A 17,138-nucleotide genomic window follows, 5' to 3' on the forward strand; every position below is an offset into this window, starting at 1 on the left:
GAATATAAAGGGACAAGAGATGACTAGTTCAAAAATGTATGTTCACAGTGAGACTTCCAAAGTCTCCAAAAAAACAAAGCACTCAATGAATGAAGTATGATTCCCTGGTTTCCTCCAGTCACATAGTCACAGTRTGGAGGTTTGTTTAAAGAAATGGCTGTCTCTTTGTATCATAATATGTGAACTTCTGAAAACAGAAGGGCTAACATTCATTCAGAAGACAGATATGAGTCAAGCACATTAAAAGAGGGGGGTTTMAAATACATTATTTTCAGGTTATAATTATAAAATGGATTTATAAGAGGAACTCATTGGAAGCTTTCCATCAAAATACTTTTTCCACAACAGAATGCATTTCTTAAACATTTTTTCTCATCATATACAGCTTGGCAAACAACATCTTTTTTGGATCTGCTCCAAACAGAATGAAAATATTTCAGGAAAATGCTTCTTCTCTCATTTCAACACTAAAATGAATAGGAAAAAACCCATGGGATTTGTATTTTGCATCTCTGCATTCACTTTTTTTGGATAGGATTTTTGGACAGGCTGTGTCACTCATGTTGTAACAGAATCTCCATTCTGATAACCATGTACCTGGAGAACTATATGAGCAATTGAGCCATAATCATGGCAGGAGCCTGTCACACTGGGGAGGATGAAGACATTAGAAATCACCTTCGCATGTATCACTAGAGGAAGTTTAATATTTAATATCACTCTTACTGCAGCATTTCACACCAAGTTAACAACCCACTACTATGACTTGTGGCTCAATGATAAAAAAACGTTTTTTCTGACAGAAGACATGGAATCAAAATCCTTAGGCATTTCCCATCCCTTCTCAGCAAACAGTCTTGGACTGGTTTATCAACCAGTGCAAAGYTTCACAATTTCCTGGGGTATAAGAATGTAGCTCTCTGCAGAAGTACTGCAAATTCTTAAACTAGGGAAAATATACTGGAGTGCTATATTGGAATTTACTACCTTCAAAGCTAGTATGGTATGGTACAGTATGGTATYAAATATAAAAAGGTATGAACACAGAAGCAAATCCTTAATGTCTCTGTGAAGTGAGTTCTGCATGCAGAAAAAGATGCACTAGATCTCTTCATTATCAAGAGTAAAGTGGACCTTTAAAGTCCTGCATTTCATATCAGGACCTTATTCCTCATTTTTTCTTCTTTTTGTGCACTACRTATTTTCTTATCCTTTTTTCCATAAATATTATTTTTATAGTTATTATTGTCTTTTTTTMATATATATAGATTCATTAAGATTGGAAAATACCTCTAAGATCATTAACCCAACACGGCCATATTCACCACTAAACCACACTACACAAGTGCTACATTCACACATTGTTGGAACACTTCCAGGGATGGTGACTCCACCACTTCCATGGGCAGCTTGTTCCAAAGCCTGACCATCCTTTTAGGGAASAAATTTTTCCTAATATCCAATCTAAATCTCCCCTGGCATAACTTGAGGCCCTTCCTTCTTGTCCTGYCACTTGTTACTAGGGAGAAGAGACTGATCCCCACCTGGCTGCAACTTCCTTTCAGGGAGCCACAGAGAGTGATAAGATCCCCTCAGAGCCTCCTTCTACTCTGGGCTAAACAACCTCCATTCTCAGWGTAGAAGAAAGAAGAAATGGAAAGTTAAAAAATAGAGCATATTTTTCAGTGTGGAAAAAGGCATCATACACTCTGAGAGAAAGAATATATAGAAAACCAACTATTCTGGCTGACTGTCCTATCCTACTTAATTCTCCCTCATATATCGAAAAGAGACTATTTTAGACCAGGGAAAATGAATAATATATGACAAAAATGTATTAATAGTATTGCCTGTTTGTGTTTCTAAATCAGCAGCTATATTTCACCACTGACAGTACTGAAACTGCACTTTATTTGAGAGCTTTCATAACAAAAGCAAACAGTTCAGGTATTTTCAGAAGGCAATTTATAGTGAAATATGCAACCTGTAAAATTAACTACTAATGCATTTGTGGGATTTATGGATGTGTTTCAGTCATCCCGTACTGCTAAAACACTGTAAATTATCTTTTGAGTGTTGCAAGTTACTACTCACTATCTATAAATTTCTAATAAGTTCATTAGCTCACTGGGGCAGCCTTTCCAAGGAGAGAACTGAAATGCTTTCAAACTGACTTTACATCATCAGCAGTGARTCCAAAGCCACTTTGAGCATAAAATATCATTATTTTGAAAAGGAAACTCCATGATTAATATATCCATTAATTACAAGAACCAGCTTTCAGCAAATCTGGAGTGTACTGGAAGTAACTTACTGGCAGTCCCTGAAAACCTGGGTCACCTTTCATTCCTGGACCTCCAGGAGTGCCTGGCCAGCCATTGCTTCCTTGTTCTCCTTTGGCCCCTTTCAGACCTGGAGGTCCTGGTGGCCCTGTTGGACCTGGTAAACCTAAAAACCAGAAGAAAAGAATATTCAGTTGCAAAATTTGTTTAGACCACTACCTGATGGAGGATAAAMAGGGTCTTTGATTTGACAGAATCAAAACAATTGCCGTAACATTTCAAGAAAATAAGTAAGAGAATCTATTGCAGGGAGACTCCTTATCCAATCATGTCTCAGCTTATGGCTGATTGAAAACAGAGGAAGTTTTCCACACGTGCTGAACAAGCAGATAGTACCTCCTCAGGCAGAAACATGATAAAGATATTTTGTAGCTCTGCTCCAGCCTTCTCCTTAGCCTCTAGCACAGGGCCACTGCCATGGAAAGGCAGTGGGCATTTTTAAATGCGTGGGAAGGCCATGCTGGGCCATTTTTAAATACATTAACACTCCAGGACATARGAACACACAGCCCTGGATGCCTCAAAACAGGAAATAAAGTCCATAGGGAAACATGGAAATGGAAGGCAACCTTCTCAAGATTAGGAAGATTTCTGGACAAAGCCAAGCGCCTGAGGACATAAAGTCAGCCTCTTGTAGGACATAACACCCAAACTGCCTATGAACAAGGCTTTTCTCTGATCTGTGAGAGGAGCACAAACAAAGATGTGTAATACTGATTGTATCATTAATTAATTAGGTGAGCCTTGATGAACAGCAACACATTAATACCAAAGACAAAGAATTACCTGGAAGACCAGGTTGGCCTTGGGGTCCTCTGTCTCCTTTAGGGCCTTCAATGGCACTTCCTGGCAGTCCAGGGAGACCTTGGCTGCCCTTAGGGCCTGGTGGACCWGCATATCCTGGTTCCCCTTTCAGGCCTGGGACTCCTGGGCTTCCTGGGGATCCTGGAAAACCCACTTCACCTTTTGCACCTAAGATTTGAAACAACCACAGAACATGATTAGAGAGAGGGTAACAATCACTGAAAGCTTCTGCCTTATTATCCACTCATAGTAGGCTTTACTATTTTTGAAAATATTGATCTTAACTTTATACATTTCTATAAAAATGCAAAACTTCAGGAAAACTGTATTATTCTTCACATTATGACATAATGTATGAGGAAAGTAGTTTGACTGACATACTTTTTCTTATCTAAACTGATCACTCAGCTATTTTAGTTACTCTTAAAATAGATTTACATTCAGCATCCCTCTATCACTCCTTACACAAATACTATTAAGTCCCCAAACCCTTAGTTCACAGCAATTATTATTGTCATAGTCAAGTAATGGATGTTGTGCTTGACTAAGCACAAAAGAACTTGTTCCTGGAGAAAAATTGAATACTTTTTTATTAAGATCTAGATTAGACCTGCTGTACTTACTTTGAAGCTCATACAAATAGTTAACAATTGCAAATCACTCTAATTTTAAATTGAACAAAAGAATATATAACTGGTATAAGTACACTAAAAAGATAAACAAAATTTATAGAGAACACTATCCCTGCCTCTCCACCTAAGCAGAACAAGGATTTAACTCCTGGACTTTTTTCTTTGGAAGTACAATAAATTTAGAACACAAATTATGTGAGTAGAATATATATTTAYGCTAAATCCAGATATTTTTAAGTGAGCTGAGCGGACAAAATGAGAAATAAGGAAGGTGAGAGAAGTGTTCTCATAATCTAGTATTCTACATGCCTACTGAGCTATGATTAGTCAATTTGCTTAATTTATTAAGTTCTCTAACATTAGGGCTTTCACAGCAGTTAATGACTGTTAATTTAGTCTAAGATGGTAAATAAGAGATATTCTGAATTCTGGTTTATCACTTTCAACTGTCCACACAAGTTTCCTATATTAATAGAATGAATGAGTGAGGTAGGGCATTGATATTTAAAGCTATGTAAGCTCTTCAAAATCTCCATGTCATGTTAATTTAATGGATGGACTAGTTGAATTGTTTTCCACATGGTTAAAATTGATAATTCCCCACTTACACACAATTTCCTTTATCAACAGCAGTTTGCCGTTTCTTCACTACTGTATCATATTGCAGCCTAGTGTCTAGGACATACTTATTTCATAAAATGGAGCATGGTGCATTACAAACACCTTGAACAAGCACTCACTCAAGCCAATCAAACCATTCTCACCGCACAGTGTAGTGACACACTTTCCAAAGGACATAAGGGGACTTGTTTTGTCATAGTTATGTGGCTGTTCCTAAGCTATTTATTCCTGAGCTCAGGTAATAAAAATTTGTAGTGAGATCTCATCAGGACTATGCTATCTTTTGCATCTCTGCACCATGTTCCTGYGCATAGCTTAGACATGCTCTACTGAGCTATGAAGAATAACTATTTTAGCAATTAATACACCTGGGCTGCAGAACAGACTCAGGCAAAATAATTACTGTAGTGTCCTGGCCACAAAACTACTACCTATAGCTGTCTGATGCACAGAGCCTCGCTTGATTCTTGCAAAATTAGTAGGAAAACAGAAATACTTGGAGTCAAAAGCACAGCACACAAATACAGGAGTTATTTATATTACCTCATCACAGCACAGCTTGCAGTAAATTCCACACTATGAATAATTACCTATTTTAGGGCATATCTAACTCCAAGATGTTGCCACTGTAACAGAAATTAGTATTTGAACCTCTCAGAGCTTCTGCCTGCTCTGAGACAGTATAGCATGTAAAAGAAAGAAATAGAAAGTATATCTGCATTACACAATTATGGTTATAGTATGCTGGGAAGGAGGTTTAAAATTGTTTAAACAAGTGTTTTACCTTTATCTCCCTTTGCACCAGGAAATCCTGGAAGTCCTCTACCTGGAAGGCCTGCAGCACAGGGACAGCAAAAAATTAGAAGTTGGGAAAGTACTTACATTTAACCCATAATGAATAAAACTCTTATTATGCAAATACAAACTCCAAATAAATGGCTTATGCAAAAGTCTTCAGGGCAGAGATTGTTTTTGTTATGTACTGGTATTGTATTTAGCACAATGGGTCTTGTATGACTGAAACCCCTACCCTAAGAAACAACAAGCCTGATCAACTATTGCACAGCTAACTTGCAGGCTGAAATTAATTCCAAAACACAATTCTTTAAAGTACTGCCAGCTTTTATGAAATAAATTCTTTCAAGATTACATTGATTAAACACAGTTGCTCATCTAAATGATCAGCTTCACAATRATGGACGATAGTAAGACACCAGTACTGACTTTGTTTTCTAAGGCTTCATCCAAAGGAGCCAAACCCACAACCTCTACCAGCTACCCCTGTACAGCCCGTGTGTGCATTTTCATACCACAGGAACTGAAGGTGACAGTCACAGTACCTTGTTCACCCTTTGCACCAGCTGCACCTGGAATCCCATCATAACCTGGTTCACCTTTCTGACCAATGGCACCAGCAGGACCCGGAACACCAGGCTCACCTGAAAAATCATTGGCATTTTCATTTTTATTTTTTCCTCTCAAGGAAAACTTAACTTTTTCTTTTGCTCCCACAGAGATCAMGCAGATATTACATGATGACTTCAGTGTGACTTTTCTCTGAGTTTACTTCTGAATTACATCAGTCTGAGACAGGGCTCAAGTATAAAAGATTTTGACATAGCTAATTATCATGAATTCAGAATGCAGAAACTCCAGCAAAGACTTGCAAACAGCACAGTCTATTGTCCTGTAAGATGATGTATCCTGCAGCCCAAAAACTGAGGACAGAAGGCTCCAAGATTAAAAATGTTGTTATATTCACAACAACAATGGCCTTACTCACCTCTATTTCCTCTTTAACATCTGTGTAATCATGCCAATGTGGTGATTCAGGTTTGGGCATAGAGATCAATTGAATTGTTTTCAAATTAACTCAAAAACAACAGAAGTAATGGCTGTAGCCACACCCAGTCTTGCGGAAGGTGGAAAAATCAATTCCTCAGTGTAAAAGAAGTATTAGCCCCTAGCACAATGAGTCAGATTTATCCAGAAAAGTAAAGTCTTTTTTGCTTATGAAACAAACAAATGCACTGTGAAATATCTGAGCCAAAATTCATGTACAATGCAACAGATTTTGTTTTAACCACTGCCTGCAGATGAACAGTATTTGAAGTGTCATTTGGTGGTTTACATTTCTTTTTTACCTGGTTCTCCTTTTAGACCTGGAATCCCACTTAAGCCAGGAAGTCCTTTTTCACCCTTTTCTCCATGGGGGCCAGGRCTTCCTAAAGAAAGGAAGAAGACATGGGTTTGTATGTGGGATATTCAGGATAATTTTCACTTTAATTCTTCACTCCAATTTCTGCTTTATAAAAGCATAAACACTTGCCTGGAAATCCTGCCATGCCAGGGGATCCTTTGGGACCTGGGGCACCTGGCATTCCAGGAATTCCTGCACTACCTTTTTCACCCTTATCTCCAGATAATCCTGGACTGCCTGTTCTTCCTGGTTCTCCCTAGAAGAAGAAGAACACATAAAATCCAGACATTAATTCAGAAGCAGTTCTTTCTGTTTGCAATGGTAGATGTCATCCCTCTTAGCCATCTGACTTTTAAAGAATTCCATTGTTTTTTCATTCATAGACAAAGTAATTTAGGATTAAATTTTGCAATGAGTTCCACTATCAGTGTTTTTTATTAATTTAGCAATTGTTTAATACATACATACAAAAATGAGGCATTTTCTATGCATTTTTAGGATGATTACACAAAGTCTTCTCGAAATTAGCCACTTAACTTACTACACTTCATCATCTTGAAGAAAGTCTTTTTTAAGACCTCAGTAAGTGTGCTACCAGATTAGTAAGTATTATTTTTATCACTTTTACTTATAAATTCATGATAACTGTCATTATACAGCTAGGAAAAGGAATATGAAACAAATGAGAATCCTATTAATCCTATTAGAGATTAAATTAAACTTTAGAGGCAGTATTAATACAGTTCACTTTTCAGTAGTATCTGAACACTGTATAGTAAYTTTGTAAAAGTACAGTAACATTATTTTAGTGTGATTATTTGTTCTGTTTGTAAAATGCCCTTTTCACATTATTTACTTAGTATTTTTGAAAGTTCTTCCCCTTCCCTACACTTTTAGTGCTGTGAATTATTCTGTGAATAGAGGTAATAAAAAAGAACACTGGAGATACTGGTTCCATCAAACCAAATGYATCTAAACCTGTGCACATGCACATTTTGAAAGTTTCTCATACAGCAGTTAAATTAGCATAATAGAAAATAAAACAGCTCGAAAGCCAACAGCATCTAATCAAGTGCTTGGTASAGATAACCAAATCCTTAGGGATAGGATAGGGATATAAATACCTTCTCACCAGGAGCCCCTGGAAAGCCAATTCCGGGAAAACCTGGTGCTCCTTTGTCTCCTTTTTCACCTTTTTGCCCAGGAAACCCTGGTGTGCCTGGTGAACCCGGTACTCCAGGAAGACCCTTTTCTCCAGGTGTTCCTAGTGAGGSAAAGGGAAAAATGGGTCCATCAGAAGCAGTGGTACCCTAGCAGTGTTGACAATGATTTTTCAGCATTGTTTTATTTATTTACAGCTATAAAAATCAGTCAATTATCTTTTGAAATTCACTCTCTAAATGGGACTTTTTATAGGATGATAAACTCTACTCATAAGAGATGGTCATAATCTTGGATTCAGAGGAAACAGAGATCTTGCTAAAAACATGAACTGAATAAAACTTTATTTTTATTTGAATATTTCTAATGGGACTACAGTGACAAAGTGATTATTCTGCAGTGTGGTTTTTCTGCCCTCATTTACCATTTCAGACTTTCACATTTGATTTCCTGAATACGCCAGACACAAGGCCATCCCAATGGAGACAAAGTTTCTGGGTTGAGTTATAGGTTCTTCTCCATTTGATTCTTTACCAATCCCTTCCACAACATTATTCCCAGACCCGCATAGTTCATAACTGACACACAGTATACAGCAACTCACCAACCTTTTGGGAGGGGGAAAATACACAAGAAACTTAATGCAGTTCACAGACTATCAGAGACAGAGATACACAAACAGGCACCACTCAAAAAACTGCCTTCCTGAAACAAATGCACTAACCCCAAATATCCTGCAATCCAGCCAAAGGATTTGCATGTAGAAACTTAGGAAACCATCCTATTATTTGTATATTACAGTAGGATTTAAAAGCAGTGTCCAAAAGCCCTTCAGTCACTGCAAACAGTGCAACTGTTTAGCAGACCTACACCAACAAATAATCCATACAGGTCCTTCATAATGTCCTCTATTAACTTGAGGAAAAACATAGCAACAAATTCATAGCAACCAGTACCTGGCAAACCCATTTCACCAACCGATCCTTTTTGTCCTGGAATTCCTGGATCTCCTGGGTACCCTGGAGGGCCCTGATCTCCTTTTGGTCCTATGGGCAACAGAGAAATTAAGAATCCCATTCATTAACAARGTTTAAAACACTTGAGAAACAGTCTCTCTGCTGTTAGCCTCAGACATACCTGGCTGTCCTGGAGTACCAGGTTCACCATCCCTTCCTGGAATTCCTGGTTCACCATAATCCCCACGTAGCCCTTTTTCTCCTGCTGCTCCATGGTCCCCTGGACACCAAAAAGACAAACACAGTGAGATCAATTTTATCACAATTTACTGTAATTACATATAATAATCCTTCTAGTTAAATYTGGATCACTGCTGCTTCTCTCTGCTGAACAAGGAAATGTCTGAGTAAAACACAACTCTCCAATCATTACATCAGTACTGAGGAAAGGCTGAAAACTATCGCAATTTATGGGTGTCTGTGCAAAATGCAAAGCAAGTTGTATCTACAAAAGAAATTGAAATGAATRCATGAGTCAGATTAATGAGTTATTTGAAAAGTGGCAGACAAAATCAGGTGTTAGCAGAAATTATTGATTTGACTGGTCAGCTCTCTAAAAAGGCACATGTGAACAACTAGTTCACAGCCAGAAATTTGCTCTTTTCCCTGYTCCATTTAATGTTAAAGCACTTTCAGAAGGCTTGATCTCTTACTCTGCAGCATGCCTCTTCTCCAACTTTATGTCCACACTTTTTGGTCATAAACAATTCTGTTAGTGTTGCACAGAGCTGCAGGACAATAGGTTACTGAAAATAATTTGCTGGATGTTTTTAAGTAAGCAGCTTTTATTAAAAACATTTCAAGATGTCCAAACCCAAACTTTTTCATTAAGCATTACTGATAATATGCCATAAAAATTCTGCATCTTCTCTGTACAGTTTGTATTTTGGAAGCTTTTAAAAACATTACTGTGATATTCATGTCTAGAGGAATGAAGGCAGATAAAGATCAGCAAAGTTATGGAGTTTAACTAAGTTATTTTTCTCTGCTGATACTAAGTATATTTCGGGTGAAGAGGATGAGGTAAGAGTAGAAATTTGCAGGCTGGGATCTGTTTGGAAGCTACCCTTCCCAGGCTGTGATAGCCAGGCCATTCTGTAGACTGTGTGGTCAGGAAAAGGTAGAGCATAGAAGTTTGCAAGCATGCAGTATAAATGCTGGAGAGATTAATAAATTAGAAACCAAAGAAATTAGTYATGTGAATTTCATGGCAAAGGTTTCTTTCTTTGCATGTAACCAGTGTGCCTAATCTAGATTTCTAGAAATAAAATAAATGATCCTACATGCCAAKAGCAGATAAGGAAATAAGTGAAAACAATCTGTGTGGATTCATTTTACAACTTTGCATGCCCCTGTATATACCAAGATCAGAAACAAATGAGAAAAAATAACCTAGATGAAACCTTTAGAGGCTGTGAGCTTGATTAAACGTACTCTCAGAAGCAGCATCTCAGCTGAAGGGCAGATGTACTCCACGCTTGCTCGTGCCCTCCCCTGCAGTCTCTGGCTGCCCAAGCTGCAAGGCACTACTTACCCACATGCCCAGGTTTCTCTGACACCCAACCAGAACACGTGAGCCAAAATCTCGTTCTGACAATTAGCCAGGACATGGACATAAGAGGCAGCTAACACAGGGATATTCTCCTGTTTCCACAGTTCAAATACAACATAATACAGTTATTGGTGATTCACTGTCAAACTGGAAAGGAATCTGCTCTGCAATACACTGATCAAATGACACTTGGAAGGCTCAAAAAGAGGACAGGATTAGACTACAGAAGGATTTTGAAGAGTTGGAGTAAAGCTTGAAAACCATCACAGTGAAAATCAAAAAGTGTTATACACCACACGTGTGATAAGGAAAAGTAAAAAAAGATGCATACAGAATGAAAAATGGTTACACAGGCTGTGGTTCAGAAGTAAAGGACTAAGAACTACAGCTAATCACAAACTCAGACAGCTCTTGTGTCAAGAAAGGGAAATTTCCTTCTAGCCAGGCCTAAGCTGAAGTACTTTGCTTGTYGCAGTGAGCACTCTAACAAAGATGCAGCCAAATTGAGGAGAAATAAGAAAGCATAAAAAGAACAATAACTGTTTCAGAAAACATGATATACAATTAAAGCCTGAAAGATTTGGTTGAAGAAAATTAAAGACTACATTATCTCAGTAGCTCCCTTCTAAGCTCTACACTTCTATTTTAGCTAAAAAAAAGTTAGAAACTCTTACGGGATTTTTAATAAAAAGCAAATCATAATAAGAAGAACAAATATTAAAAATGTGAAAAATATACACAATTTTTGCTTTGAAAAAAAATGCAGGAGAGAAAATTATTTCAAACAACTAGTTTTTCATTTAGCAGTAAAAATAAAAATCCAAGAGGAATGCACTATCTAAAAAAGCAAATAACTCTATAACCATGAAGTTTCTAAACAGAAAACTGATTGCCTTTCTCCTGCATACTTCCAGATGTTTCTAAMCTGACATAAGATGATCTGTTGGTATCAGCGGCATAAAGGTATTTCTTTCCTGAATTTTCTTCAGGTTACAAAAAATAGCTGTGTCAAAAAAGGCTGCTCACTTTTTTTTTTTTTACACTATCAGTTGATCTTGATGGCCACAACTATCTTTTTTACATGAAAGACAGCTTTTCCCTTCTGGAAAGCTCTAGCTTTTCGTTTTAAAATTTCTTTTCTTTTCAGAACATCTTCTAATGAAAAAGGTAAAATCAATTATAAAAGGAAAAATTGAACATCTTCTATTCATCCAAAGCCCTTTTGCTCTGTGATTAATATTTGTTTCTATGGAGTTCAGATAGACCAGAAAAATATCTACATTTGCTGCTTTAAATTCTTTCATCTTATTTTAAAAACTGTTGCCTAAAACTAACATAAAACTGAATTCAAAATCCTGCTGGTTGGTAGCATATGAGTGTTAATTACMCTTATTCACAGTGAAAGATTAAAGTTACCTTTTTCTCCTTGATCTCCCTTCTGGCCTTTGAGGCTAACCATGTCCATGTTGTCTATAGTTCCAGGTTTTCCTGGGAGACCAGCTTCACCTTTATCTCCCTTAACACCAGGATCACCCTGTGGTCCAATCACACCTTTGAAACCTGGGCTACCTATAAAGACACAACACTGAATATTATAGGGGCATACAAAACTTTGCAAAAATATTTAGTCAGCAACAACAAATTAAATTAGCTATTTATTCAAATTTTGAGCACAAAACACCATGTTTTGGAACAGCTCCTATGAAGATTTTTTTTATACTTCACAATAGCTCTGTCAAAAAGTTGACATATTTTTCCCACTTCACAGCCATTAATTTCAGAYTCTTGAAACAATAAGGACAGGAGTTTGGCAGTAATACAGAGCATTATCTGAGGCATTTAATTAAGAGCTTCCTGCTGGCTTTTAATAATTTCAAATATTGTATTTTTCTTGGAGTAACACCTATAGCAGCCCCACAMCTAGCAAACACTTATGTTGTTGAAGAATGGATCAAAAATCATGTCTTGGTGTCCAAGTATATGACTGCTTCTAGGATATGGTCTTTTAAACTATTTCTGACTTAGAGAGAAGTTACCTGACATAAACCATTCCTTAGGCCAAGTATATTCCTTACAAATGGTTATTTCCAGGATACTGTTGGGAAAAAAGTGGGTTTTACGATAAAAGTCTGTCTCTTACCTTTTTCCCCAGGTAAACCTCGATCTCCAACTGGTCCAGGAATTCCTGGCAATCCAGGAGTTCCCATAACTCCCATTTCTCCTTTGGGTCCTGAAGACAAAGGAGAAGAGTGAATAACAAAACAAAAACACAGCAAGCAGTGTAAAGAAGTACAAGAAACAGAATTATTTACTGCCTAACATATTAGGAATTGCACTGCTTCAGGAAAAATGGGACAAAGAATATGATTAATCTAAAACAGCCCAACAGAGGAAACAACAGTAAGAACAGTGTCACGAAAACCCGAAAAGAAAAGTTGTAATGGGTTTTTGACAAATTCTTAAAACTTCCTATTACAGCAAACAATGCTGTAATTAACAAAGGCATTGTTGAAGCCATACTCTGTCACCAACACTGTGCAGAATAAACCCTTTTCATTATTACAGGCGAAAGGCTGGCTCCTTCAAGCTGCTGGATTTGATCCATGAAAGGACTTCAGCAGCAGTTTGGTTACATGTGCACAGAGCTGCTTTACTGACCTCAGCCCATGTGTTTTCCCAAGCTTGGGCTCTTCAATGGATCAATTCCTAACTGAGTGAAAGGCTGTGCTACCACAGCTTACTAAAACAGCAGTCAAAGATGGTGGTTTCTGAGGGACAAGGTGTTTACCTGCTGATCCTTTCAGTCCAACAGCCCCCTGTGGACCTGGCAGGCCGGGCAATCCCACAGAGCCTGGTACTCCTGGCTGGCCCTGGCTACCTTTATCCCCTTTTGGTCCTGGCATATCTAGACCTGGGATACCAGGGAAGCCCCTTTCTCCTTTTACTCCAGGAAATCCTAGGAAAAACAGAAGACACAGGATTAGTCCTTAACAGAGAACGAGGAACACCATTAAYAAGCATATCTGACCATGTCCACCTGAAATTCACAAATTACATAGCATGGGGAATGAAGACTCAAAGGCAGACAGCAGAACTGTTCTTATTCTCTAAGAGAGCCTTTGGACCTGTATCTATTACCCACCAAAAACCCGAGGAGACCAAACCAAATGCCARCATCCTCTCAGGAGGYYTCACCCTSCATTTTGGGCCAGACRGAGGAGGCCCATCCACCCCCACCARCCTCACTCTGCAAAAACAGCTCTCGAGCAACCCTTTTACCAGAGTTATCCRCTCATGTCAGAATACCGCTCCTCAGCAGCATCACGGAGTATTCTCCCCTCACCTGGTGGTCCCTGGGGTCCCGGCTGCCCKGCAGGCCCTGGCAATCCTGGAGGACCCAACCCCGGCGCGCCTGGAGGGCCCTGCGAGCCCTGGAGACCTGGGAGACCGGGATCTCCTGCGGGGAGACAGAGAAACACAAACACGGCATTGTCTAGGGCTGTCTGACATCTTGTTTGCTGAAGATGCTTTGGAAGGTGCTTTTGAAGTATGTGGCCAACAAGACCTCATTCAGCCTCCAACGCTTCCAAGCATTTGCTGCTGGTGGGTGATAGRAGAAAACGAGGAAAAGGGAAAGAGGCAATTCCCTGAGATATCAGTAGGATATTTCAGTGATGAATAGACTTTTTGCTGCATCAAGGGGAGAGTGACTTAAAAAAGAAATACAAATACAGAACTGTATTTTTCTGATGATGTTACCTCTGAATCCTTGCTGCCCAGGTATGCCCGGAAAGCCTTGCTCGCCACGTAAGCCAGGCAGTCCTGGATTTCCCTTTTCTCCAGGGATGCCAGCTGGGCCAGGGGGGCCTGGCAACCCCTTAGGGCCAGGGAGACCTACACCYGGTTCACCCTAGCCAAGGAAATACAACAGATTGGGAATCAACACATCAAACCCAAGAAATCATTTATTAAATGTATTTAAATCACACAGTTTAAGGCTAATGTACAGACCTCTGCACACGACTTCAGGGGAGAACTGTAAGCCCTTTAGCGTTAATGTCAAGTATTTATCCATCTACTCTGTCTCCTTGTGTGCACAGYGGGAAATATAAAATAAAAGACAGTTTGGCTAACTTTTAAAAATGTTTTTCTTTTTAAAAGAAAATGTTCCCGTTAACATGGACAGACACAGGTAACACTATCAGCAGCTGACCCCTACCTTTTGGCCTTGTAAACCTGGAACTCCTGGCAAACCATCCAGACCAGGAGTTCCTGGAGTTCCTGGCAGACCAGGTGAGCCAGGCATACCTTGGAAACCTATAAAACAAAASAAAACCAAACAATACTCACATCATTACTGTTTCTGTCTGTAAGTGACCTCTGCTGTTTCTTCAAGCCTCTAACTGAGCTATTCACAGGGATGTGTTAAAAAAGATCTATGTAGTCAAACTTCTAGGGATGCCAGCACTCAAATGTCTCAACAARGATTCAAATGCTGACTTTTTTGCAGCACTTGGCTTCCGATGAGAAACAGCCACCCAAAAGAAATAAATGCTGAGTGTCTCCTTTTAAATAAGAAACCTTGTAGTTCATCTCCCATCTCCCTTGTGAGAAACATGCTGGAAAACTGGGTTCCCAAAGACTTCTTCAGAAAAGGCAACTTAATGTGTGGGGGCATCAGACTGAGGGATGCACAACGAAGGCCCCCTGCAAATCAACACCTTTTGGKCAATATGTCTTGTGACACATTCTACATATCCCGGTGTGGGCTGCATACAGAAGGTTTCTAGACACAGCTAGCCCATGGACTGCACCTTGGGAATGGGAGAAGGAATATCTATAACATTCTGCAAATCCCTTAAAGATAGCACTCAGTCCAGCTCTGTTTGATGGGTAGCTTTATCTTACCTTTGGGACCTGGAGGTCCAGGGAACCCTATACCTGGCTGCCCAACAGCACCTTTTTCTCCCGGTAGGCCAGGTCTACCCGGAAGSCCAGGATTCCCTTTGTCACCTTGGTAAATGAAAACAAGACAAATGTTAACACAAAGGTTAAATTCTGGGGGACAGAACCATTCTAATCATTAGCCAAAGATTTACAGACTGCCATACCTTGGGGTCCAGGGAAACCAGGGGGCCCAGGAAGGCCATCTGCCCCAGGAGGTCCAGGGAGYGATATTGTTCGTCCTGCTTCACCCTTTGCTCCTGTAAATGTAAAGTTATAATTAAGTACAGGAACTGATGGAACTAAAGAATGGAGTTCTATCTTGACTGCCTTATTAGTTCATCCATACTATTACAAGTGACTTGTTACTATGTTTTTGGTCGAAGATTCATAGAAAACTAGGATGAACCTAAACCATACCATTTTGCCTAAAAAATTCTCCAAGAAAACTGCCCTTAAAGATTCGCAATACTGTTGAAAGCAAACACAATTTAAAGTATTTTTATTTCAGGCTTAAATTCTGATGATTCTCTAGGCTGCACCACTTAAAGGGCATTTTTTTTTTTGTATTTATTAAGCACATTATAGCATTACCTGGAAGTCCTGGTAAACCTGGGGTTCCAGCAAAGCCTCTGTCTCCTTTTTCACCAGGTAACCCTGCAGCGCCTATCCCAGGAGAGCCAGGAAAACCTCTTTCACCACGTACTCCAGGGAATCCAGGCTGGCCAGGGGGACCACGTTCTCCTTTCAAGCCAGCTGTACCCTAATTTTTGGAAAGTATAAGTGTACTTCTTGCCTGGCTGGCAAGACAGAACACATCATCCTCTCTGAATATTTTATAACTGGRATTTAGCACAGGTATCTGTAATGTTGAAGAAAGTAGATTATTTCTACTGAGCTCAATGGAAACAGAACTAAGTTCCATGTGGAACAGCACATGGAAATCTCAGCTAGTGTGCAATGCAGCTAACTGGAACACGTGGGCCATGTTTCCGTAGTGGATCTGGGAGCAGATGTGAGCTCCACATTCAGCTCTGTACCCATACCAGCTGAACTCTTATCAGTGCAAGGTTTTGAAGCATTAGTTTCCACAAGAAGAGAAAGATGCTGCAACAGAYTTGAATCTTGTTTTAACAATTTCCACTTGGATAACTGCATTCATTCAATCACCTCCATATATCAGCTAAATTCACACTAGTTTTTACTATCAAACTGTGTGAAAGGCAGAAAGGAATAAAAATACTGTCCATGTCCAAATCTTTTTTTCTCTAGTTCTGAAAGCAAAAAGCCATGTGGAATGCATTTGAGCCACATCACTTATTTGCACAACATGTAAAAAGAAACAGTCAAAATCTAACTCTGAAATAGTCTAYTGTTGAAGAAATACCTTCCTCACTATTTCCAGTGAAAATGGAACTTATTCGGAGGAAGAATGTWCTACTCAAAGTAAGGAAAAGATACGAAAAAATGAATGAGGCCAATAAACATAAAGCCTGTGTAGGACATAAAAGCATGTGAATTCTGATCTGAAAGACGGAATGTACAGCTCAGTAAGTAAACATAAATAAATACATAATAGGACAATATGTAAACATAAAGATATAAACATACCGGTACTCCTTTTGGACCCTGGGGACCTGGAAATCCATCCTTTCCTGGTCTTCCTTCTCTTCCAGGAATACCTGGTTGTCCTGGGAAACCAGGCTCTCCCTTTTCGCCTTTCAGGATAGTATCATAAGTAAAATCTCCAGGTTCTCCTTTTGCCCCAGGGCTGCCCATAAGTCCTGGAGTGCCAGGGGGCCCCTGAAATTTTATRAATTCAGATGTCATCAGTTGCCCTACAAACCCTGCAACTGATACAAAACA

The 17,138-nt window shown here is 39.1% G+C and overlaps 1 protein-coding gene across 1 annotated transcript in view; it reads right to left on the reverse strand.

Moving 5' to 3' along the window:
- COL4A1 (collagen type IV alpha 1 chain) overlaps positions 1-17,138 on the reverse strand; it is a 115,620-nt gene that overhangs the window by 14,288 nt on the left and 84,194 nt on the right. Inside the window, exons 25-43 of the mRNA XM_057390111.1 lie at positions 16,884-17,075; positions 15,867-16,035; positions 15,440-15,532; positions 15,237-15,341; positions 14,548-14,645; positions 14,088-14,238; positions 13,672-13,785; positions 13,117-13,284; positions 12,469-12,558; positions 11,745-11,897; positions 8,898-8,996; positions 8,717-8,806; positions 7,724-7,863; positions 6,725-6,855; positions 6,544-6,620; positions 5,740-5,838; positions 5,184-5,234; positions 3,129-3,314; positions 2,315-2,448 (exon numbers count right to left, since the gene is read on the reverse strand). Of these exons, the coding sequence (XP_057246094.1) occupies positions 2,315-2,448; positions 3,129-3,314; positions 5,184-5,234; positions 5,740-5,838; positions 6,544-6,620; positions 6,725-6,855; positions 7,724-7,863; positions 8,717-8,806; positions 8,898-8,996; positions 11,745-11,897; positions 12,469-12,558; positions 13,117-13,284; positions 13,672-13,785; positions 14,088-14,238; positions 14,548-14,645; positions 15,237-15,341; positions 15,440-15,532; positions 15,867-16,035; positions 16,884-17,075 (2,340 nt within the window). The remainder of the gene's footprint in view (positions 1-2,314; positions 2,449-3,128; positions 3,315-5,183; positions 5,235-5,739; positions 5,839-6,543; positions 6,621-6,724; positions 6,856-7,723; positions 7,864-8,716; positions 8,807-8,897; positions 8,997-11,744; positions 11,898-12,468; positions 12,559-13,116; positions 13,285-13,671; positions 13,786-14,087; positions 14,239-14,547; positions 14,646-15,236; positions 15,342-15,439; positions 15,533-15,866; positions 16,036-16,883; positions 17,076-17,138) is intronic.

The sequence above is a fragment of the Malurus melanocephalus genome, unplaced genomic scaffold (assembly GCF_030028575.1).
Source record: "Malurus melanocephalus ecotype Western Australia unplaced genomic scaffold, MMel_1.1 scaffold_1, whole genome shotgun sequence".
In the NCBI taxonomy this organism is placed as follows: Eukaryota; Metazoa; Chordata; class Aves; order Passeriformes; family Maluridae; genus Malurus; species Malurus melanocephalus.